The sequence below is a fragment of the Sinohyriopsis cumingii genome, chromosome 10 (assembly GCF_028554795.1).
Source record: "Sinohyriopsis cumingii isolate HCF-2022 chromosome 10, ASM2855479v2, whole genome shotgun sequence".
NCBI lineage: Eukaryota > Metazoa > Mollusca > Bivalvia > Unionida > Unionidae > Sinohyriopsis > Sinohyriopsis cumingii.
This window is the reverse complement of record NC_142970.1, coordinates 120,058,409-120,085,942: the sequence shown is the minus strand read 5'-3', so window position 1 is coordinate 120,085,942 and position 27,534 is coordinate 120,058,409. Positions and strand designations below refer to the sequence as shown.

Below are 27,534 nucleotides of genomic sequence, written 5' to 3'. Positions count from 1 at the left end.
TAAGGACATGTATGGCCTCTAAATTGTCACCTATGGGGATGGTGCTTTTGTCGCAATCTGTTTGCATTAAAATTATTTTGTAACTACCGTATAGGCTGATGACCACATCAGGTATCATTATCTCGTATAGCCTGAGAGCCACATCAAGTGCTATTATCTCGTATAGGCTGAGAGTCACATCAGGTACCACTATCTCGTATAGACTGAGGGCCACATCAAGTACTATTATCTCGTATAGATTGAGAGCCACATCAAGTACTATTATCTCGTATAGGCTGAGGGTCACATCAGGTACCACTATCTCGTATAGACTGAGGGCCACATCAAATACTATTATCTCGTATAGGCTGAAGACCACATTTGTGTACCATTATCTCATTTAGGTTGAGAGCCAGTTCAAGTACCGTTATCTCGTATATCCTGAGGGTCACAATTTTCTGTACCATTATCTCATACATGTAGAGGGCCACATTATGTACCATTATCTCGAATAACCTGAGATCCGCATCAAGTACCATTATCTCATACAGGCTGAAGGTCACATCAGGCACCATTATCTCGTACAGACTGAGGGCCACGTCAAGTACCATTATATCGTATAGGCCGAGGAACAAACCATGCACCACTATCTAGTATAGACTGAGGGCCACATCAAGTACCATTACCTCGTACAGGCCGAGGGCCGCATCAGGTACCATTATCTCGTACAGACTGAGGGCCACGTCAAGTACCATTATATCGTACAAACTGAGGGCCACGTCAAGTATCATTATATCGTATAGGCCGAGGAACAAACCATGCACCATTATCTCGTATAGACTGAGAGCCACATCAAGTACCATTACCTCGTATAGGCCGAGGGCCACATCAGGTACCATTATCTCGTACAGACTGAGGGCCACATCAAGTACCATTACCTAGTATAGGCCGAGGGCCACATCAGGTACCATTATCTCGTACAGACTGAGGGTCACATCAAGTACCATTACCTCGTATAGGCCGAGGAACAAACCATGTACCACTATCTCGTATAGACTGAGGGCCACATCAAGTATCATCACCTAGTATAGGCCGAGGGCCACATCAGGTACCATTATCTCGTACAGACTGAGGGTCACATCAAGTACCATTACCTCGTATAGGCCGAGGAACAAACCATGTACCACTATCTCGTATAGACTGAGGGCCACATCAAGTATCATCACCTAGTATAGGCCGAGGGCCACATCAGGTACCATTATCTCGTACAGACTGAGGGTCACATCAAGTACCATTACGTCGTATAGGCCGAGGAACACACCATGTACCACTATCTCGTACAGACTGAGGGCCACATCAAGTACCATTACCTCGTATAGTCCGAGGGCCACATCAGGTACCATTATCTCGTACAGACTGAGGTTCACATCAAGTACCATTACATCGTATAAGCCGAGGAACAAACCATGTACCACTATCTCGTATAGACTGAGGGCCACATCAAGTACCATTACCTCGTATAGGCCCAGGGCCACATCAGGTACCATTATCTCGTACAGACTGAGGGCCACGTCCAGTACCATTATATCGTACAAACTGAGGGCCACGTCAAGTACCATTATATCGTATAGGCTTATATGGTACATGCTGATGGTCACATTTGTGTCTGCAGTGACACAGTGAAAAGTTGCCTATTTTACACTTACCTTGATTTAATAGCCATGACAATCTTGATTACAGTATTTTTGTCGGAGTTATCAAACACCTGCTAAAATTATCTGCAAGCAATTCGATCCAATACATTTCATTTAACCTTGTGGTTCGTCCGAAACGTTTAGTGGATATTTATACATCAGCTTCATCATTTTTCCAACGTGTTTCTCAGCAATATCGTAACACTGGACATATTAGGTATTCAAACTGCAGTAGCCAGAAGGCTTCGACGGATAACGAACTTATACAAAGGGAGTATCAAATATGTGTGTCATTGGTACTAATGACATCAGCTATCAGGGATGGACTTGTGGCCTACGGACCTTGAGGGACATGGGAAGCAACATTAGACTCTTAAATCACGAGGCCAGCAGGCAATCTCCCAGTATCCATATGGAAAAGTCTGGTCATGAAAGCTATGCAGGTTGACCACTGGCTGACCAATTTTGACCGAATTCAATCTATAAAATCTGTGTCAACAATGAATCCATAACATCTGACCATATAAGAACGAATAATGATTCCATAATACCTCTGACTATAATGAGTTCATGAAATCTCTACGAATAATGCCCATAGCCCATTCAGTATATCCTGAATCACTTAAGACGATTAGGAAACTAAGATACTTCTTTTCAAAAAGCGCTTGATCGATTTAGATCAAGCTTGGTGGAGACAGTTTGGGATGTCATTAGATTTTAGAGCTCAGTCTGTCCAGGAAACAATATCGGGTTCACTTGGGTCTCTTGTTTATTTATTTTGTACAAGATGCAGTTTCTGCTTTTGCTAATTGTTTGCCAAATAATCAAATGAAGCTGTGAAAAAACATCTTACAAATTTTGGAACTCAAAGGCCCCTGTTTCTAAATCATTACAGGCTTTAAACCTTATGCCCGATGACTGGTTATTCTGATTAACAGCTAGCAAGGACTGACCGATGACTGGTTACTTTATTTACAACTTGCAAGGAGTGACCATAATTATATCTTCATGTTTTTTTTTATGTATGCATCTGTGGTCATTATTATATTTTGCTGTAAGAAGTTTTTGCTAGGGAGACATGAAACGAGTTTGTTTTTCGGTTTAAAACATTATTCATCAATTGTTTTTCGTCCATATGTCGGAACCTAGCAATTCAATCAAGGAAACAAGCAAAGAAAAGCAGGTGTATCTGGATATATGCACGCAACAGCAAATACACGCATGAGAAACGGAATCATCTTTAGTAAACAAATGTGTGCTGTTTCCTATATATGCTGATTAACTGTAAGGCAGAAATTTATATATATGTAAGGGATATGCGCAGAATTAATAGTCTTCACCAGTCGTCATAAATTCAACGTGACACCACTTGCTACAAAGTCAGCCAAAATATTAAAGGCGGTAGGGATGTTGAGATTTCATGTTATAGCGTGAATCTTAAGGACATAAAGCAGTAGTAGGCAAACAAACAGTTGTTATAAGTTGTAAACGGCACAACCTGGTCAATATATGTATTAAATATCAGGTATATATTTACCTGTGTAACCTGGCCAATATATGTATCAAATATCAGGTATAGATTATATTTGTGTAACGTGGCCAATATATGTATCAACTATCAGGTATATATTATATTTGTGTAACCTGACCAATAGATGTATTAAATATCAAGCATACTTTTCATCTGCGTAACCAGGCCAGTCTGTGTATAAAAGATTAGACAAACGCAGGTTTTGTCATTGTAACCAGGCCAGTCTGTGTATAAAAGATTATACAGTTTTTATCTGTGTAACCAGGCCAGTCTGTGTATAAAAGATTAGGCAGTTTTTAGCTGTGTAACCAGGCCAGTCTGTATATAAAAGATAAAACAAACACAATTTTTATCTGTGTAACCATGCCAGTCTGTGTATAAAAGATTATAGAAACAGAGTTTTTATCTGTGTAACCAGGCCAGTCTACCAGTAGTTACCATTGTAACCTGGCTATGATATATATTTAGTCTTGAACAATATGCAGTTTCTGTAATTGACGTAGTAGTGCATGTTCTAGAAAATTACATCGTCATAATAAATTTGATTTTTCATGCTTTGAAATGCCTCTAGTGACAAAAATTATCTTCGGAGTGACTGACGGATACGTTCCATTTTCAAACTAGTTTATCATCCATATGTGTTGAGATTTTTGTCGTATCTTGTTATCATTAATTTGTTAAGTTAATGGTCGTATCTTGTGATCGTCACTATTTGTGTTATGTTAGTGGTCGTATCGCAGGATCGTCACTATTTGTGTTAAGTTACTGGTCGTATCGCGTGATTGTTACTGATCGTATCGTATGATCATCACTATTTGTGTTAAGTTACTGGTCGTTTCGTATGATCGTCACTATTTGTGTTAAGTTACTGGTCGTATCGTATAATCGTCATTATTTGTGTTAAGTTACTGATCGTATCGTATGATCGTAACTTTTTATGTTAAGTTACTGGTTGTATCGTATTAACATCAGTATTCGTGTTAAGTTACTGGTCGTATCGTATGATCGTCATTATTTGTGTTAAGCTACTGGTCGTATCGTATGATCGTAACTTTTTATGTTAAATTACTGGTCTTATCGTATTATCGTCAATATTTGTGTTAAGTTACTGGACGTATCATATGATCGTCACTATTTGTTTTAAGTGACTGGTCGTATTGTATGATATTCGTATCGTATTATCGTCAATAGTTGCTAAGTTATTGGTCCTATCGTTCGGCATACTCGAAATAGTATTTGAATATTTTAAAATGCTTCTGTCAGCAGCGTTGTAGAAATTAATTATGGGACCTCCTCCTAATGAAAAACAAAAATTGTTTTATGGAAGTTTTCAGTGCCCATTGGGTATGCACCCCCCCCCCCCCTTTAAAATTTGGTCAGATGGCACTGCGTTACTGCATTTAATTTTTGTTCTGTAACAAAAGCACTGCTTCAGTCAAGAATACCTTCACATTCTTTTGACGTAACATTTCAAAATTCAGCATAATTCATGTTTATTTTTTAAAAAATAAAGTTCGCTTTAACAAAATAACTAAGAATTGTTGTGAAGCTATATCTTGACACAGGTATGACCACTACTGTCTATTTTATGTTCCTATTCAAAAGCCAACAGGCTGAGAAATGGCCTTGCCAAAAAAGAAAGGGGCAGAGAAACTGTCTTACCAACAGGCAGAGAAACTGCCTTGCCAACATGCTTACAAAAGCCAGCTAGCTAATCTTAATTTGTCAAAATAATTTCAGTCTACACATGGTCAGGAAAATATGACATGTACATGTCCATCAAGACATACAAGCTACACAGAGCGGCAACATTTTTACAGCTTGGATTGGGAACGCATGTGGCAATGGCTGCCTAGACTGTGTTATGAAGTTGAAATGATCATTTCACAGAAAGCATTCTGATATATATATATATATATATATATATATATATATATATATATATATATATATATATATATATATATATATTCATTACACTGATAACCTCCACAAATTCATTGTCAAATAAGAACCCATGTATGTATTTATGCTGTCCGTAAGCAATACATGAATAAAAAAAATCAAGTCACATGGGTGTTTCTGGTCAAAGTCTGTCACGAGAGAGCGAGTCATTTGTATTCCAGCTAACCATGATGCGCTAAGCCATGAGTGACAAGTGAGACATGAAGTCATTATATTTTAGCAGACCTGTTGTTGTTTACATCTAATGACATTTGACAATCTCATAACCTATCTGTATTACCAGTCATCCATCTCTGTCTGAATCACAATATTCAAATGAAGAAATAGGGGGCGCTTTTCCTGTCAGTCTTCCTACACAAGTCGCCTGCAGTATGTATATGACGTTTTAACGAGACATTTTCTTAACTTTAGGATTCAGAGAATATTATCCAATATATATAGTAAGATGGCGGTGTCTGCGTTAGCCCGAGGGATGCTGATATTGTTTTTCGCTGCACTTGTGTTGTTTGCGATTGGGTTTTCAACCGCCTATTGGCAGAAATTCGAGTTTGGTTTGTTGACCGTCCACTGGGGATTGTGGAGAAGTTGTGCAGGCGATATATGTAGGGACAATAGCCTTCCTGACGCCAGCTCTGACATCAGTGAGTATTCGATTTGCCTTGAGGATCATTTTCAAAACTACTTTTATTCTCGGATTTGTAACTTTGCAGTTTTCTGATGTTTTATCTCGCATCTGCTTACATTTGTCTTATTTTGTTAAAGAGAAATATTCGCGGCTATTCATTCTTGCCGACATGTTTCCTTGAAAATTCATTGAAAATTAATTACACGTAAATTAAGGAAGTAACTGTATATTATACTCCGTTTGTAACTATTTTTATAGGCTTTTTTGGACCCACTTTAATTTATGTAGTAATATATTCATGGAAAATATGTTGCAAAGTTGTATTTTTTATCTATTTATATTCCTGCGTATAATTAAAAAGTTATTTTTTTATTACGTTTTATCAGGTGCCGACGATTTGTAAACGATATGTTGTATGTAACTTAGCTAGGATGAATTGTGAATTTCAGCATTCTTATAAGATTTGGCCAGACCTTTTTATTTATACATGTACAATTTGGCCAGGCCATTTTATTTATACATGTACGATTTGGCCAGGCCATTTTACTTTTACATGAACGATTTGGCCAGGCCATTTTATTTATACATGTACAATTTGGCCAGACCATTTTATTTATACATGTACGATTTGTCCAGGCCATTTTACTTTAACATGTACGATTTGGCCAGGCCTTTTTATTTATACATGTTTCGAGTTTATATATATATATATATATATATATATATATATATATATATATATATATATATATATATATACATGGACGAGTTGTCTTGATCTTTTTAATCATACACATGTACGATCTGACTGGGTGTTTTTATTTCTACATGTACGAGTTGGCTGGGTGTTTCTATTTGTACATGTTTCGTGTTGCTTTATTTAGACATAGATTTCCTAGGTCTTTTTATTATACATGTACGATGTGACTGAGTCTTTTTATTCATACATATAGTATTTGGCGGAGCCTTGTTTATACATGTGTGAGTTGGCTGGGTGTTTCTATTTATACGTATGACCTAAAGTTCATTTCAGTGGTAAAGGTCATGAATCTTTATAAGTCTTGTTCAATTCTTTGTCTAAACGTTTTGTTCCCTGTTAAAACGGCAGCTTGACAAAAATGTATGTGATTGACAACATGATATGTAAACAAGCACACCTGTTTCATGTATTATTTACAGAGTCTAGAATTTCTTGATCAAACTTAAAGTCTCGTGACGCATGCATTTAATTAAAATCCGTAGCTCTACCGTTCGATGATCAGAAGGGCTTATGCAATCGTCACGTGTCTATCGGGTGTCTTATTTTAGCACAGCATCTTAAACTCAAAGCACCATAACAGCATTTACGATCGCCCATTGGCTGCACCTTCTTGTTATCTGTCACGACAACCTGTGACGCCAATCATTGTGCAGGTCACTGGATGCGGCTTGACGGGCCGCGTGTTTGAGACCCCTGTTTTAGCAGGTGTTGACGTTTGTTACGCTTTCTCAACAACTCAAGGGAAAGTCATGGAACCTTGCAGAAGACGGTTTCACCCAAGGTCTAGCTGAATACAAGTTAAAATAGTGGTCTTTGGACATCCAATGAGATTGTCACTGCGATTTATTGATTCCTCGCTGTGAAATGTCCCATGACATGCAAAATGGTCATCCATCAAAACCTTGCCGATCTAACATCCAACATGACCATTACAGACTCCATCTTGAAAATCATTATGACATCAAAACCCTCTTCTACTACGCGATTTCACAAGACTTGGAGTTACGATTTGCGGATGGCCTCAACGAAAATGGTGACGATCTTACATCAAACGTAACCGCTATGCAACCATCTTGAAAATGTTATTATTGTTATATGATCATTAGCATATGGGGTTTTCACTATGATACTACCTATCTCATGCAGATGACTGGTTAGGGAAATAGGGCCGATCTGACGATCAACGTGGCCTCCTTCGCTACAGCCTTAAAAATCCTATTTCTTCCTCTTCAGAACGGATGGTCATATAGACACGCGGTTCTTCCTAAAATAATTTTGTATGATATCAACCCCGTCCCGATATGACCATCCGTTCAAAAGAAACGCCAATAACAAGATTGGTGGTGGCCCTGAATAATACAGGTGTTGATATGACCCCCAAGTATGGCCGGGAATGTGTCCTGGATTGACCACTGACCTACAGCAGATCGACGATGCACGGAAGACTGCTGTCATTGACAGAGAACTCTCCCGACTGAACATCGACATTGCCTCCCTCCAGGAGACCCGACTGGCTGACAGCGGCACCATCAGGGAAGCCAATTACACATTCTTTTGGCAGGGGAAGCCCTTGGATGAACCTAGGCAGCATGGTGTAGGATTTGCCGTCAAGAACACGCTAATCGCCTTCATTGAACCTCCGTCATCAGGTACTGAGAGAATCCTTGCCCTCCGGCTGTCAACATCCTTAGGCCCGGTCAACATCTTCAGTGTGTACGCCCCAACCCTCTACTCCACCTACGAGGAGAAAGACAAGTTTTATGAGGCTCTGGATCAGGCAATATCCAGTATCCCCAACAATGAAAGCCTTTACTTACTAGGAGACTTCAATGCTAGAGTGGGAGCTGACCATGAGGCCTGGTCCACCTATCTCGGCTTTTACGGAAGGGGCAAGATCAACGAGAATGGTCAGCGACTGCTGGAGATGTGCTGCTCCCACAGCCTATGTGTGACCAACACTTTCTTCAAATGCAAGGAGATCCACCAGGTGTCGTGGAGACACCCACGTTCACGCCACTGGCACCAGCTAGACCTCGTCATCACCAGGCGTGCAGAACTGGCCAGTGTCCTCCTTACCCGCAGCTACCACAGTGCCGATTGTGACACGGACCATTCCCTCGTGGCCAGCAAGGTGCGAATATTACCCAAGAAGCTGCACCACGCCAAGAAGAAGGGTCACCCACGTATCAACACCTGCTGTGCAAGCAACCCAGAGACAACACAGCAGTTCATCAGCAAACTGAAGGAAGCCCTCACCAAAGTGACTCCTGATGACACCATTGATTCCAAGTGGTCCCATATCCGTGACTCTGTGTACAATTCAGCCATCACAGCTTACAGGAAGAGGGAGCGAAAGAATGTCGACTGGTATGAGGCAAACTGGGAGGAGATGGAGCCCGTGACTGAGGCAAAGAGGAAAGCCCTCCTGGCATACAAGGCTGCACCTAGCCCCAGAACAATACAAGCCCTCAGGATTGCAAGGAATAACGCCCAGAAGACCGCCCGCCGCTGTGCAAACACCTACTGGCTGAACCTTTGCAACAGTATACAGACAGCTGCTGACACTGGGGACACAAGAGGAATGTATGAGGGTATCAAAAAGGCGACAGGCCCCCCCCCCCCCCAGCTACAAGACAGTCCCCCTCAAGTCCAAGACGGGCGAAGTCATCACAGACCAGGGGAAACAACTGCAGCGATGGGTTGAGCACTATCTCGAGATATATGCAACCCAAAACAATGTCACTGGAACTGCCCTGGACGCCATTCCAGACCTGCCTGTCATGGAGGAGCTAGACACACAGCCCACCCTGGAAGAGCTTGGAAAAGCCATCGATTGCCTTGCCTGTGGGAAGGCTCCTGGAAGAGACGGCATTCCGCCTGAAGTCCTTAAGAGCGGAAAACCAGCACTGCTCCAGCCCCTACACACACTCCTCTGCCTTTGCTGGGAACAGGGATACATCCCACAGGACATGCGTGACGCCAACATCGTCACTTTGTACAAAAACAAAGGAGACCGTAGCGACTGCAACAACTATCGGGGCATCTCCCTCCTCAGCATCATCGGAAAGGCCTTCGCCCGTGTTGCCTTGGCGCGCTTGCAGATCCTAGCCTACCGCGTCTACCCAGAATCCCAGTGTGGATTTCGAGCCGGCAGGTCAACTGTAGACATGATCTTCTCACTACGTCAGCTGCAGGAGAAGTGTCGCGAGCAGCAGATGCCCCTCTACATTGCCTTCATAGACCTGACGAAGGCGTTTGACATGGTTAGTCGGAGTGGACTCTTCAGACTCCTGCAGAAGATCGGCTGCCCCCCACGTCTGCTTGCTGTCATTATGTCGTTCCACGAGAACATGCACAGCACAGTGTGCTTCAATGGCGCAATATCTGAAGCATTCCCAGTCATTAGCGGAGTCAAACAAGGCTGTGTCCTTGAACCGACGCTCTTTGCCATCTTCTTCTCCATGCTTCTCCAGTACGCATTCAAGGACTGCAGCGAGGGAGTGTACATCCATACCAGGGCTGACGGCAAGCTGTTCAACATCGCCCGTCTCCGTGCTAAGACTAAAGTCACAGAGGTACTCATCCGTGAATTGCTCTTTGCCAACGATGCAGCCTTGACATCACACACGGAAGATGGACTTCAGCAGCTGGTATGCTGCCTCTCCCATGCATGTAAGGAATTTGGACTGACCATCAGTTTGAAGAAAACGAATGTCATGGCACAGGACACAGACTCCCCTCCCTCTGTCTCCATCGATGGGTACAATTTGGAAGTTGTCGAGAACTTCACATACCTCGGGTCTAACATCTCCAGCTCACTCTCCATTGACTCTGAGGTGGGCGGCAGGATTGCCAAGGCAGCAGCAGTGATGGCCAGACTTAACCAGAGGGTCTGGAACAACCCCAACCTCACAGAGAAGACCAAACTGCGTGTCTACCAAGCGTGCGTGCTCAGCTCACTTCTCTACAGCAGCGAAACATGGACCACCTATGCAAGACACGAGAGGAAACTCAACAGCTTCCACCTGAGATGTCTGCGGCGCATTCTGCACATCCAGTGGCAGGACAAAGTACCCAACACAGAGGTTTTAGAACGCGCCAACATGAACAGCATGTTCTCCATACTCAGCGAGAGGCGCCTTCGCTGGCTCGGCCATGTCAAGAGAATGGACCCAGGTCGCATTCCCAAGGACCTGCTATATGGGGAGTTAGCAGAAGGTGCACGACCAACTGGACGACCACATCTGTGCTACAAAGATGTTTGCAGGAAGGATATGAAGACAGCAAACATCAATGTCAACGACTGGGAGAGCTGTGCAAACAACCGTTCCAGCTGGCGTCTAGCTGTCAGGCAGGGAGTTCAAAACGCAGAGGAAAAGAGAAGAATAAAGCAAGCTGAAAAGAGAGCTAAAAAGAAGGATAAGCAAAAGCGTACTTTGGAGCTATGCCATCGTCTCTCGGAGACGGACGGATGCCAAAAATGCAAGATGGCCGGCAAAGGGCGATAATCTACTGTTCAATGTGACTACCACAATGGTCATCTAGAAAACCTGTTTAGTTCATTAGCTGAAGTCAGCAATAGCCGAAATGATGGCCGTTAAGCAGTCGTTTCATATATATATATATATATATATATATATATATATATATATATATATATATATATATATATATATATATATTCCCCCTAAACAACTTGGAGTCAAGTCGTGAAACTGGCTGCTCAGTTTGTGTTATGAGGTCCACGTTGTTTATTACGGTTACACTTATTTACACCCGAACTATTCAATACGTGTTGACATTCAACATGGTCACCATTATGCATACCCAACCGTATCTTTATTTCCCGCAGTGCTGACCTCCAGTATGATCACACTTACATACACTCATCCTATCACGTAGTTCACTCAGTGCTCAGCCAAGTTCTTTCATGCGATGATGATTATAAGGTTTGCTTGAAAATCATAAATTATTCATTGTCTTTAGTTCGGTTGGAAGAATTGTCTACTGTATGAAAAACGGAGGCATTGTAGCTTTGGGTTTGACCATTTTTTAATGCAAATTTGGGTGTTTTTACATGGAACACAAATTTTAATTTGACCATTTGTAGACATTTTCGAAAAATTAGAACTAAGACTCTTGAACATGTATAAAATGGTGCTCATTGAAGAGTTGCCACTAATTTTGTCTGCAAGCATAAATTATGAAAATTTGAACAAGTCCATTTTGAGGTGACCCTATCAAATGTCAGATGTATTTTAACTGACTTTATAAAATGTCCGATGTACTTGAGCTGACCATATAAGGTGTCCGATATATTTGAGGCGACTCTGTTAGACGCTTGATGTATTTGAGCTGACACTATTAACCGTCCGATGTATTTGAGCAGACCGTATAAAACGTCCGATGCATATGAGCCGACCCTATAAAACGTCCGATATATTTGAGCAGACCCTATGAAACGTCCGATGTATTTGAGCTGACCCTGTGAGATGTCCGATTTATTTGAGCCGGCCCTATGAGATGTCCGATAGACCTGAGCCGACGCAATTTAATGCTTAGTATATTTGCACAGATACTATAAAATTCATGTCTGCTAATTGGCAGATAAATCAGCCCTTCACCCGTGATAATATTGAGCTTCGAGTGATGGGCTGATATCACCTATTCATTAAAGACTGCAGTTATCTGGCATTCAGATTTCGCTGCACACATCGATGTATATTTTATACATTTACCGGTATTTCTCGTGGCTGTGCAACTACCGTCGGCTGAAGGGTTCTTTTGGTGACATGTAGATTATATTTCCTGTGTAAATCATATGTTTGGTGACTTGTAAATCCACATGGAATAGCACAACCATCTCTTCTGTGACCATTTTGAATTTCGCGCTTGATATGGCTGTTACCAGTTACCGGTATGTGTCTAAAGTGTACGCGCGTTTGTTCTGGGATGATTTGCATGCAGCAAAATTGCATATTTTAATGAACAGGTGACATCAGACCCACAACATCGTCCATCAGTATCAGCACAGATTTGTGGGGTTGATTTATCGGACTAGTCTACTGATAGAAGGATGTCCATGGAACAAATAAAACCAATCAGTTGCAAGCAACTTTTTAAAGCTTTGCTTAATATCATAACTTCTGCATTGAAACCTTTCTCCATTTTGCCTGTCACCGTACCCTCCAAACTATGCATGCAGAGAAAGCGGAAAGGGTTTATGATCTTTCATACAATTAAAATTTCGTAGTGTACACTGCATTTTATTTTTATTTTGCGAGAGACGGGTACATTATACTCTTATTTTTATAGAATTGTGTCTTGCATAAGGCACGTTAGATAGTAAATTCCTTATATACCATTCTGATATTAGACACAGACCGGTCCGACGAGTCCTAACACTAACTTCTTGATGCTGATCCGCCTAGCGAGGCCGATACCATGTATATTAGTCTTTGGTATGACTCGGCTGGGGATCAAACTCGCGACCGCAAGCATCGGAGGCGGATGCTCTAAACACTTAGACCACCGGAGCGGTCGGTCGGTCAAACTCATAAGGGGACCACAATGAAAACACGGGATTGCGATTTTAAATCCTTTCTTGTCTGATGACATACGATTAACAGGCGTTGTAAAATGTATGCCAGTAAGAATAACTTTTAACTCCGGAGGTGCCAGAGCGTTGTAAGGGCGATGTGATTCCTGGACGCATCTTTTCTGGCGTCTTTGCTTGGCGTGTACGCGTTCGGAATAATCACATGAAAACCTTCAAGATCACCGCGACGTTTATATAACTGAAACTCAGGCACATCTGCTTGTTGATGAACAAAATCGACTGCTTCAGCGGCGATAATGGCTGCCATGCTTTGGCAGTTTAGTTCACTATCCACTATACATACAATTTACAACGCTTGACTTGTTGAGAAATTTTAATATTTTTTCGTGCTGCCGTTTCACAGAACTCTCTTACAGTCCGAATAGGTTCGAATGTGTTACGTATTAAGTAATCTTGGTATGTTTGTATATTACGCTCGAGCGTTGTTTCAGTTGTACTGTTAATGTTGCTGTTACAACCAGCTGTGGTTTATGGGGGGTGGGGTGGGTGGGAAATTTTTCCACAACTGGCTGTGGTTTATTTGCGAGTTCTAATAATTTCAGTATGCTTGGTATTCATATTGCATGCTCTCCTGTGTATTGCCTGAGCTGATTATCGGTAGTCATATTGGTATATAAGGGGCACTCGTTGTCTAACTACAAATGCGTGTATTTTAAGTAACCCGCTACCTCGCCCCCCCCCCCCAAAAAAAAAAGAAAAGAAACATTACCAACGTATCAAGACCAGAAACTGCAATAATTGTAATAATGGCTATAATCTGGTTGACTTCTGTTTCTCACCCATGCTACATAGAAATTTAGCTGATTTGTTGACCTTACTTATCTCAGTTTGTTGTCGCAGCCCCGTTGTCTCAGTCATGGTGACCATGTGCTAGAAATTAAATTCATGGGAAGAAATCCTTGTTTTATTCTGCTATGCATGACGGGGTTGTTTTAAAATTACAACAGCAACAACAACACAGATATAAGGAAGAAACGTCACCCATAAATCAATTTAAAGTCTCTCCAGCTCCGCAAACAAATCATAAAACAGATTTTGGGAGAGGCACACCCACTCTTTCTCTCTCTCTTTCTCCATCGTATGGTTTGACAATATATTGCACTTAAGGATATGGAGTTAGGTAATAAAACAATTAAACATCAACTGGGGATATATCTCTTTAAAAACAAGGCAAGGTTGTTAAATAAATTTAGATGTCTAGTTTAACGAGACACAGTTGAAGACAGGGACATTGGGGGCGTACGAAACACTGGCAATGAAAACCCATTATATAATGCACGCTAAACACATATTTCCAGACAGGTGTACCGTAACACAACTTTCAAGGAAATGGTTAGTTATATAGGCCCCTATGACAGTAACGTATCTCTAATTCTTCATGAAAAGTCCTACACATATCAATCTAATTCTTCAAGAAAAGTCCTACACATATCAATCTAATTCTTCATGAAAAGTCCTACACATATCAATCTAATTCTTCTTGAAAAGTCCTACACATATCAATCTAATTCTTCATGAAAAGTCCTACATATATCAATCTAATTCTTCATGAAAAGTCCTACACATATCAATCTAATTCTTCATGAAAAGTCCTACACATATCAATCTAATTCTTCATGAAAAGTACTACACATATCAATCTAATTCTTCATGAAAAGTCATACACATATCAATCGTGCTAGAGCCATTACATATTTCGTTACAGCTTTACACACAGCATTTTAACATTGGCTACAACAGAACTTTTCCAACTTAGAACCTATGACAGTCAAAAGTTATTTGGAGTCAATCAAAGTTTATTGCTTGCATTTGTGTACTTGATGGAGCATATGGACAAATATACAAACGCATTTTGTCGTGTTTCATACATATTCGTATTCCAAAAAATAAGTTGACTGTCGGTTTCTTGACATTGACTTTAAGGTCAGAAATCTTCATTCAGTTTTGTACCTGTTCTAACTAGTGAGTATTATGGCGCATACATGTATGGCATTTTATAACGCCCATTTTGTGAATGTACCTACCACACTACAGAATGGTAGCAGCCGAATACAGAATAGTACCAGTCAAATGCAGAATGGTGCCTGTCAAATGTAGAATGGTGCCAGTCAAATGCAGAATTGTGCCAGCCAAATAAAGAATATTACCAGCCAAATACAGAATGGTGCCGGTCAAATACAGTATGGTGTCAGTCAAATACAGAACGGTGCCTGTCAAATCAGAACGGTGTCAGTCATATAACTCGACGTTTCAAATCATGCAAGTTTAATGTTAAAGGTCGTGACATTACAAGTATGCTATGACACTTGAACGTGTAAGAAAACATTGTGTGTTTCAAAAAAGTTTGGTTTTCTGAAACCTATATTGAATATAAAAGATGGTTCAATGTTAAGCTGTTGTTGTTGTTGTTGGGTTTGACGCCATTTTTCAGCACATGATAGGCTATACATGGCTACCAGTATTAATGGTGGAGGAAGAACCCGGGAAATCCCCGGAAAGAACCACCGACCCCGAGAAGCTACTGGCAAGCTTTCTCACATGCCCACATTGGCAGAATCCGAGACTCGAACCCACACAGACAGAGGTGAGATGGCAGTGATCCGTAACGAAGAGCGCTTTAGACCACTCGGCCACTCGGGGCCCCCATGTTAAGCTGTTCAAATGTCCTCGATTTCTAACTATTCTTTACGGCTAGTACATCAATTCATTGAGGCTTAAAAACATAACAAGGTTGGAATGTAAGATTAAAGGAGACACAGCTCCATTACGCTTATACAATACAGCATCGCTCCTGTGGCCTAGTGGTTAGAGCGTCCGCCTCGGATGCGAGAGGTCGTGGGTTCGATCCCTAGCCGAGTCATACCAAAGACTTACAAAAAAGAATACTAACAGCTGCCTCGCTTGGCGCTCAGTATTAAGAGGTTAGTGTTAGGACTGGTCGGCCCGGTGTCAAGGTAATGTGACTGGGTGAGACATCATGCTACATGTCTGCGGCATGATGCCTCAGTGCTAGACATCACTATAAACTGACACATTGTAGACGTAGTAGCGATATGACTGAAACATTGTTAAAGCTACGTTAAAAAAAAACCAAATCACATCACATCACAATAAAGCGTATCACACATTTCTCGCATACATATTTATCAATGAAGTTGTGTGCCCTTGAAACAAGCATAGTAAAAGATATTGTTGGCATGCCTCTGTCTTACTTTCATATACTATGACTGTAATTTATTTTATATGGTATTAAGAACAACAGGAAAAGGCATCCGATATGCTTGAAAACTGAACGGACAGGAACTCGTCCATTATGCACAAACTTGAAGCTTTATTATTAGAGAAATTCTGCCATAGTAAACATTAATAGATTTTGTAAGTGCAATATGTAGATGTATTTAAGTCTACTAAACAGTATATAAGATATACAAGATCTGTTTTAAATAACCAGGGAGGGAAATCTGGGGATTTTGATCTGGGAGAAAAGAAGATCATCACTGAACAACAGGGCAAAGTACGTCAATGTCAAGCGTGACAACTACCCTACAATTCAGAGTCTAAAATAATACCGTCCCTAACAAGAAGGGACTTTTCCTGTTGTCATGCTTTCCGAAAATAATCCAACTTTATTAGTTTTAATGAATATGTAGAAACAAGATGGGGTCAAAGATACATCCAGTGCCCCTACACAATCAGATAAAGATCAGTTCGAACTTGCACGCATTTTCAAGTGTTCCCATCCATTTTATTAAAACCCGTACTAATACCACTCCAAATTTAGACTTGACTCTCCAGTCGGATCTGGTTGGGACCAGCTCCCAATTTAGACTTGACCCTCCAGTCGGATCTGGTTGGGACCAGCTCCCAATTTAGACTTGACCCTCCAGTCGGATCTGGTTGGGACCAACTCCCAATTTAGACTTGACTCTCCAGTCGGATCTGGTTGGGACTTGACTCTCCAGTCGGATCTGATTGGGACCATCTCCAATTTAGATTTTACTTCCAATTCAGATCTGTACCGATACCACTCCTAATTTAGACCACAGTAGGACCAGCTCCTAATTTAGACTGTACCAATACCACTCCTAATTTAGACTGTACCAATACCACTCCTAATTTAGACTGTACCAATACCACTCCTAATTTAGACTGTACCAATACCACTCCTAATTTAGACTGTACCAATACCACTCCTAATTTAGACTGCACTAGGACCAACTCCAAATTTTGAAATTTTACTCCAGTCGGATATGTATTCATACAGACTGCCAATTTAGACTTCTGTCCTCAGTCTGACATATATTCAGACCAATTCATTATTTAGCCTTTTCTCCTCAGCCTGTTCTGTTTTCAGGCCAGCTTGCAATATACTCTTTGTTCCCCTATCTGATATATTCAAAACACATTCCGATGTGAACATTAATTTCCAGTCAGGCTAGCTCCCAATTAGACCAGTCAGGTAAGCTCCCAACTAGACCAGTCAGGCTAGCTCCCAATTAAACCAGCCAGGCTAGCTCTCAGCTAGACCAGCCAGGCTAGCTCCCAATTAGACCAGTCAGGCTTGTTCCCAACTAGACCAGCCAGACTAGCTCCCAATTAGACTTTACTCTGAAGTTATAACAACTCCATATGTGTGTGTGTGTATATATATATATATATATATATATATATATATATATATATATATATATAACCGCTCCGGTGGCCTAGTGGTTAGAGCGTCCGCCTCTGATGCGGGAGGTCGTGGGTTCGATCCCCGGTCGAGTCATACCAATGACTTACAAAAACGCTACTTGGCGCTCAGCATTAAGAGGTTAGTGTTAGGACTGGACGGCCCGGTGTCAGGATAATGTGACTGGGTGGGACATCATGCTACATGTCTGCGGCATGATGCCTCAGTGCTAGACATCACTATAAACTGCCACATTGCAGACATCGTAGCGATATGACTGAAAAATTGTTAAAGCTACGTTAAAAATCCAAATCACGTCACAACACACACACACACACACACACACACACATATATATATATATATATATATATATATATATATATATATATATATATATATATATATATATATATATATATATATATATATATATATATATATACACTGTTCTCCCCAGTCAGAACAACTGCTGATTTTGTTTGTTTTGGGAAAATTTTTGTTGGGGCGTGGGGAAGCGTTAGGGTTGGGAGGATGCTGTTTTATGCGGATAGGTGTATCCAGCTGTTTTGGGGGTTTTGCGGTTGGTAGGGTACTGTTTTGTGCGGTGGGGAGAATTCTGCTACTTTGGGGGTTTTGCGGTTGGTAGGGTACTGTTTTGTGCGGTGGGGAGAATTCTGCTATTTTGGGGTTTTTGCGGTTGGTAGGGTACTGTTTTGTGCGGTGGGGAGAATTCTGCTATTTTGAGGGTTTTGAGTTTGGGAGGATATATGCTGTTGTTTTACGGTTAGCAAAATAAAGCGTTTTTCTTTTTTGTCGGTTGGAAGGAGACTTTTTCTTAAGATTATTGGATTTTCTTGCGGTTTGGAGAATGCTTTTAGCAGAAAACTGGATTCTTGTGGGAGGGTGGCTATTTCTTGATACGTCTTCTTTAAAAATGACAAATGTTGAAAATACATGAAAGGTGAAAATATTTTCGTGATTATTTGCACCTCTTAAAAATTCTTAATTTTAAATCATTATTTTTTTGGTTGTAATTTGGAACCTTTTAAATAGACGTTTCTTATTTGTTGAATTCAAACCAGAAAACACCCCGAAAATTCGCATGCCTGTTTGAATGTACAAAGGTAGCGCATGCGCTTGACATCCGGGTTTTCTCTTGTTACATTCACTGGACATCATTCTTTCACTTTGTTATTAAGTCTATTAAAATCTGTTCACATAATACAGAATTGAAACTTTTCCGTCTGACACATTATTGGAGCGTAATTGAAGGACGAAATGTTGCAGTGTAATTGAAGAACAAAGTTTTACAACCTGTCCGTGAAGCAAAATACTGTGTTGTCAAAGACCTACCCGTATGAGGAAATACAGGAACATATTTGTTGAACAGCGTAATGAAGAAAAGACGTTTGAAATACGTCCTTAGGACGAAACACTGGAGCGTGAATGAAGAACACGCCAAAAGTAGAAGCGTGAATGAAGAACACATCAAAGTAGGAGCGTGAATGAAGAACACACCAAAGTAGGAGCGTGAATGAAGAACACACCAAAGTAGGAGCGTGAATGAAGAACACACCAAAGTAGGAGCGTGAATGAAGAACACGCCAAAGTAGGAGCGTGAATGAATAACACACGGAAGTAGGTGCGTGAATGAAGAACACACCGAAGTAGGAGCGTGATGTTGATGTAAATTCAGTTTACCTAACAATACTCTTTTAATCGTTTTAATGTAATGAAACACATGAGACATAAACTATGAAACATCTGTATTTTATGCATTCTTGCACAAACGCACTGGAGAATCGTCCAAGGAAACTTTTACATAGGAGTAATTTGTATAAATACGGCAATCACTGTAAAATAGGTGTCCACGTTCCTCATCGCCTACACGTTGGGTGTTCACGTTGCTCATCACCTATACGTTGGGTGTCCACGTTCCTCATCGCCTACACGTTGGATGTTCACGTTCATCATAGCCTTCACGTTGGGTGTCCACGTTCCTCTTCGCCTACACGTTGGGTGTTCACGTTCCTCATCCCCTACACTTTGGGTGCTCACGTTCCCCTTAACTTCTGCTGGTTGCGGGTGGGTGTGGATGGGTTGGGTAATTAATATACCCGACTCTGTGTGTTATCAGATACAGCGGATTCAGGAGCTGGCGTTGCTAACTCGAGATCGAAAGAATACGAGTTCGAATCCTTCCAGGGTTGGCTAAAGTGGTGTGTCCTTGGGCAAGGCATTTTATTCCGATTACTTCACCATTAAGTACCCTATTAGCGATCATGTGATGTTAAATACCCTATTAGCGATCATGTGATGTTAAATACCCTATTAGCGATCATGTAATGTTAAATACCCTATCAGCGATCATGTGATGTTAAATACCCTATTAACGATCATGTGATGTTAAATACCCTATTAGCGATCATGTGATGTTGTGACGTTCTGTCGTATTGGGGTGGGGATCTTCCAATATAATTTAATTAAATTATGATGAAAGTTCCACCCTGGCTCGTTAGGTTAGAAAGTTAAATTAGTGATGATGTAGATTTACAGCTCTGAACCCCCAGTCAGCAATGCCGACGGTTAAATTACAGAGAACACGAAGATGAAATTCAATCAATAACAATTTAATAAATTTGATAATTTAAAACGATAACTTCCAATCACTCGTCTTTCCCTCGATCAAGTGACAGCCTAATTCATCCCGTGATTTACAGTGTGAGTTCGATTTTCCCCCTGTCCTTGCATCTACTCATCTATTTCTTCCCGCTGATTCTTCCTTCTTTCCGTTCCTCTAACTCCTCCTTTGTCTCTGTTTCCTCTCTACTATCTCCTCCAGCTTCGCTCCAGACTTCAACTTCTCCTTTCTTCTCCTTTCCCTCTCTATTATCTCCTCCTCCAATTCCGCTCCTAGACTTCAACTTGTCCTGAGTTCTCTCCTTTCTTCTCTTTTCCTCCGTCTCTCTATCTGAGACTACGGGACCAAACTGAAACTGGTCTGTCCCTCAAAGCTTCCTGTGAAAAACCACAAGGCGTTAACAAATGTTTTATCGAACCTCACCTCACACTATAACGACAATTGACCATCAGATAGCTGTCACTGTTTCGGCCACGCATGCATACACATCGAAATTCCCACACACTTCTTGCAGGGTAAACAATGGCGTAATAACACAGTATCAGCGAATTGTTATACAGACATCAATACATTGCGTCACGTCAGTATATACACATATATATTTAATCTCATCGTACTACAATCTGACAAAATCAGACGCATGTCTGTACATTACAAATATTCAACAATGGCAAAATCTATAATCATATGAACATATGTGTTAGTCTGCTATAAAATACCCACATAGTAAATTACAATATTAACTCTTACGACGGCTGGCAAGCTATATAATTCTTTACAAATATCAACTCATTTCTTCAAAATATGCAAACATATTAACAAAACAAAGTAATTCTTCGTACTACGATTCTAATACTAATAAAGTATACATACGACCTACAATTAAAATGCAGTCGCATTCCACAAAGACCTAACAAATATCTACTGACCTTTTGAAGCTTTCTGTACTTAGAATTTCCCGCTCTAAGATTTTCCCGCCAATAACGAATGGCTATTCGGAGTTACGCTAACCTCTTCTCTGGGTAATTTCTCTCAGCGAACTAACTTTTGCCGGAAAACGCAGGGATATCATTCTACCCAAATCAAGGTCTCCCCCATCTCGATTCTGATTGGGTGGAGCTGTGCCCCTGTCCAATCGTCTTAGCGGCCAGTTCAACCTGTCTGTCTGTTTGGAGGGGAAAGAAGTTAGGACACTCCCACTTCTTCATGCAATTTCTTTTGATCTGGGAACATTTCGACACCTAGGTGATAACTGGCTATCGGGCGCCTCGCAACTCCGATGTCCGGTTTTTCGATTCTAGCCACAACAGTCTTACGTAACGGATTAGTGCTAGCCTTCGGCAATGTTCGACATCAAACAATGACCCGTCAGAATTACCTTGATTATACATGTTTCAAACTGGGCTACTCTGGGTCGGGGTAAAGATGACGGATGTTAAATACCCTATTAGCGATCATGTGATGTTAAATACCATATTAGCGATCACGTGATGTTAAAAACGAGGAACAATAACCAAATAAGTTTCCTCATTTTTTTCCCATCTCTTTCTTTAATAATTTTTTATTTTTTTGCCTTCGTATTAAGGATTGCACGACCTCGGGGTCAAACTGCATGTAGTCCCTGAGAGGAGATAATCCTTTTTAGCACTTACAGAACTAAAGTCAGAAAATCGCGGACATGCAGTTCTTGACGTAATCACAACATTAAGACTCATGGATGATGTTTATATTAATTTTCCTGTTGTGCAAATACTATGGTCCCTGATTAATTACTAGAACAGCAATCAATGATTAATTACTAGAATAGTAATCCCTGATTAATTCCTAGAAAAGAAATCCTGATTAATTCCTAGAATAGTAATCCCTGAATAATTACTAGAATAGCAATCCCTGATTAATTACTAGAATAATGATCACTGAATAAGTACTAGAATAGCAATCCCTGAATAAGTACTAGAAAAGTAATCCCTGATTAATTACTAGAATGGTAATCCCTGATTAATTACTAGAATGGTAATCCCTGATTAATTACTAGAATGGTAATCCCTGATTAATTACTAGAACAGCAATCAATGATTAATTACTATGTAACAAGATAACCGGGTGGGATATCTCGGATTAACAACAGAACACGTTTTGACGACACAGATATATGATTTAATATGGCGATTTATATGAATAGTGGATTATGAAGATGTGTGCGTATTTATAATCCAAATATTGGATCTATTTAACATAAAAAACGCACAGTTTCAAAGATGGAACAAAAACAATACAAATAAATTAGTTCAGTAACCCTAACATACAGGATAAATGATTTCACAAATGATTCAATAATGGAAAGATGAATATAGTTCACTCAAATAGTAAACAATGTAAGTCTTTACACATAGTAAAAAATTGTATTCGCTCAGGTAGCGAAATTATGTCACTAAACAAGAACGGATATACAATCTATCCTTCCAGTCCTGAATAATACACTGGGTCTTACTAACCCAAAATTAGCATACAACTAAAAGTACATGTGTGGAGATGCACTCCGTCACCCGTGCACCATATCCTCTCCACAGCTCCTCCGAATCAATTTCACAACCAATATAGACTCCGGACCCTCGGAATACTATGATCACTTGAAATATTAGACCCTCCGGCACCTTAAACGCTCCGGACACACGGACGTTTCTACCCTCTGACAACACCGGACACCCCGGATATTCCTACCATCAAAAACTCACTCTCTCAGCCCTACAGCTGGAGTTGTGCGAATCCTTTTAGCCGGCCGCTTGCTGACAAAACCATTAGTATTGTAAAGGTCCTTTACATGTAGTAACGTATTTATACCTTTAGAATTTTCGTTATTCTATATCAAAGGCACCTTGCACGTGTGGCACAGGACGAATCGTACTCACGATTTCGAAATACATAGACCATATTATAATCACCCTCGGGTATCGTTGTACAGAGAAAAGAAACGAAACCCGAGTACATGTATTTAATTAACAACATTTACACCATTCCGTGACATACTAGAAAAGTAATCCCTCATTAATTACTAGAATAGCAACCCCTGAATAATTACTCGAATAGCAATCACTGATTAATTACTAGAATAGTAATCCCTGATTAATTACTAGAAAAGTAATCCCTGATTAATTGCTAGAATAGTAATCCCTGATTAATTACTAGAACAGCAATCAATGATTAATTACTATAATAGTAATCCCTGATTGATTACTAGAATAGCAATCCCTGAATAATTACTGGAATAGCAATCCCTGATTAATTACTAGAATAGTAATCCCTGTTTAATTACTATAATAGCAATCCCTGTATAATTACTAGAATAGCAATCCCTGATTAATTACTAGAATAATAATCCCTGATTAATTACTAGAATAGCAATCCCTGATTAATTACTAGAAAAGTAATCCCTGATTAATTACTAGAATAGTAATCCCTGATTAATTACAAGAACATCAATCAATGATTAATTACTAGAAAGGTAATCCCTGAATAATTGCTAGAATAGTAATCCCTGAATAATTACTAGAATAGTAATCCCTGAATAGAATAGCAATCACTGATTAATTACTAGAATAGTAATCCCTGATTAATTACTAGAACAGATATCAATGATTAATTACTAGAAAAGTAAACCCTGAATAATTACTAGAATAGTAATCCCTGAATAATTACTTGAACAGTAATCCCTGAATAATTACTAGAATAGTAATCCCTGATTAATTACTAGAATTGTAGTCCCTGAATAATTACTAGAATAGTAATCCCTGATTAATTACTAGAATAGCAATCCCTGATTAATTACTAGAATAGCAATCCCTGAATAATTGCTAGAATAGTAATCCCTGATTAATTACTAGAAAGTAATCCCTGAATAATTACTAGAATAGCAATCTCCCATTCAATAAGGACGACGAGGACTTATTATTTCTGAAGGAAAAAAAAGCAATGAAAAGATTTACAAAATACAACAAAATTCTTATTATTGTCAGAATTTTGCTCATCAACAAGTTCCAATATCTGTCGATGTCCTCGAATATCAAAAGCAGTAAGTTGAATATCAAGAGCTGTAATGTTGAATATCAACGGTAGTAATTTGAATATCATGGGCAGTAATTTTCTTTAGTGCCATTTTTAAGCAGACCTGACCGTCTGAAGACCAAGTCAATAAGTGACATTTTATCTCCTGTATGATAAGGTTGATAACGTAAGTGAATCATTTTGTTTACCGTGGTTTTTGACATCCGGAATAACTTGGACCGAGCACTATCTTTTGCTGAGTATATAAGTACAGCCCAGCCTGGAGGCTGTGTGGAATGCTTCTCTGTGTACGAGTGTGTTTGAAGTGAAACTGTGAGAGGGTTACGCTGAGAACAACTGTTGCCGGTGATTTACTGTATAGTATGAAGAAAGAAAAGGCTCCTGGCTGGGGTACAATTGGGGAACTTAAGAGAAAGGACATTTTTCATTTTTGTTGTCCGATTGTATTTGTTGTTTTATCATTTAAGGTTAGTAGTTGATTGTTTGAAGCGAGATTTGGGTGCCATTTGAAATTGCAACTGTTGTGAAACTGTTGGTAATTTGAAATAATACAAGCCATTGATGCTTGCCGTCTTATTATTATTTATTTTTATATGACTGAACCGATACAGTTATAATAAATTAAATGGATGAATAACCGGCTGCAATGATAATTGTATCATTTCATCGATACTCATTTAATAACAAATTATATACGAATCCTGTTGAAAGTCTTCTCTGCTGATGATGACAGTGTTAATGGTACCTATACACTAATTATGGTTTCCGTAGTAGTAGTAGTAGTAGTGACTGAAGCCTAACATGAAATCCTGCCCCTATCCCAAACACCCCCCTCAAAACATAATTATGGGCCCCCTCCTATAACAAAAGTTGCTCGATGGAGGTTTTGCGCCCGACTAGGTTGATTAGGCAGTTGATGCGCCGCTGAGCAGTGAAAATCACTGGTATCTTTATTAACAGTAGTAGTGGTTTCAATTATAAAAGTGAACCCACTCGAAAAATCCCCACAATAAACAGCTAACTAGGGACAACAATTGTGATCATCAACAGTATCGTTATTCATCGTCGCCATCGTGTCTAGCATTGTCTTCATTATCGTTGCCATCTATATTGTATTATTGATTTAGCATCGTCATCATTAGCAGCATTATCAACAACCCAAGTTTTAAAGAAAGACTTGTCTTCTAGAGATAAACTATATTATTATGCTTCACCTGCTAACGTTTTCAAATAGTCGTTTATAATGAGTGGAACTTAACACACGTTGTTATTATTGTATCAGATTTATCTATTCCATGAAGGACTGGTGAAGACAGCGATGAAAATACGATTTTTGTTCTTAATTAGGTATGAAATATTCTCTTATTTGTAATCACCGTAACAGTCACAGAGGATAAATTGTTGATTCTTGAACTCGTGACCCGAAGGTTACGGGTTCGATTCCCATTATCATATCAACTCAGGTCGGCGCTGTGTTGTATCATTGATAAAACACCAAACCAACCCAATGAAGTGTCGTATTTCGACATCTTTCAGCAATACCCGTGTGTGTGGGAGGGGGGTGGGGGTGGTGGTGGACAAAAACACACACTTGAAACTCATTTTAGCATTCAAAGTCCACCTTTAAATCATATAAAGGGGCCCCGAGTGGTAGAGTGGTCTAAAGCGCTCTCTGTTATGGATCACTGCCATCTCACCCGGCTGCGTGGGTTCGAGTCTCGGATTCAGCAAGTGTGAGTATGTGAGAGAGCTTGCCAGTAGCTTCTCATGGGTCAATGGTTCTTTCTTGGGGGTTTCCGTGTTTTTCCTCCACCATTAATACTGGCCGTCATGTATAGCCTATCGTGTGCTGAAAAATGGCGTTAAACCGTACGACAACTACAACAAAGTGATATAACGCGAGGGAAAACAATTGACAAAGGGAGATTACTCATTTCACGATGAAGTTATCATCCAATACTAACTTTTCAATTAAATAGAACAAAAATAAATACAAGTGAATAAGATTTTATTATTGTATGTCGCATTGGTAGTAAATTTCAGCTTGTACATCTTTTATCATTGCAAAGGAAAAAAATAAATCGCAAAGGGAAATGTATACGAAAGAGTAATGTATTTGCATGTTTGAAACCCCAGATAAAACTATTTTTCCTCCGAGACCCCCATTGGCTTCGAGGTATCTATGTATGGTAGGTAAGTACACTGTTTTGGATGAGAAACAGAGGCAAACGAGGCGAGGGAGGCTACAGCCGCTATCGCTGTTCAACATTCATGCATTCCCATTGAGACCACGCATCATTATGTGCATCGTTATAGACACCACTGAAAATCGAAAAATGGAGGAAGGGTACAAGCAAGCTACCATTTTTGCAAAGATTGCGTTTTTTCTCGCTATTGCGGCCTTTCTGCTGGACATGATTGGATTTTACACGCCTTACTGGCAGAGCTATCAATTTATGACAAATCACCTAGTTTGGGTAACAGAGTTCGACGGAATTTGGAGATTTTGCACGGCAAACATGTTTAAAGTTTGGTGCCGCTCCTATAATTATGGAACGTCTTATTCCAATTACGGAACTAGAAGTAAGTAACATAATCCCTATCTCACACATTTTCACCTGCAATCTATAATTTTAAACAAATCCATTTATGTTCACCATCTTTTCTTCGTGTGAGTGCCTGTTTATTCATTTATTGTTTAAAATTCGATTTACCTGTTTTCGAATTTTTATTTCTAAACGTGATCACGGTTTTTTGCTGCTACTGATAACGAGGCAAAGACGAGGATGACGATGGATCATTGTCGTTATTGGTATTATTAACTCTACTGGTCATATACCAGCATTTTGTGAAGGCCAGTGTGTCCTTTAGCACAAATTTGCTGTTGCTAATCCTCCTAAAATATTTGGAGGATTGCCATGAAACTCATTAAACATAAGCATAGTTGTCCTCGTCGTAATGGTTCGAAACCAATAACATAACC

The 27,534-nt window shown here is 40.0% G+C and overlaps 1 protein-coding gene across 6 annotated transcripts in view; it reads left to right on the top strand.

The window, feature by feature from the left end:
* Positions 1 to 27,534, top strand: part of LOC149791107 (uncharacterized) — a 167,595-nt gene that overhangs the window by 116,513 nt on the left and 23,548 nt on the right. Inside the window, exon 1 of one of the 6 annotated variants that reach the window (XM_089973022.1) lies at positions 5,463 to 5,810. The exons of 4 other annotated variants lie outside the window; for them this stretch is intronic. In XM_089973022.1, coding sequence (XP_089829148.1) covers positions 5,615 to 5,810 — 196 coding nt within the window. In that variant the 5' untranslated portion in view covers positions 5,463 to 5,614. Of the gene's footprint in view, positions 1 to 5,462; positions 5,811 to 26,770; positions 27,135 to 27,534 lie in introns of those variants that run through there. One more of the 6 variants, XM_089973020.1, reaches the window with a different exon arrangement.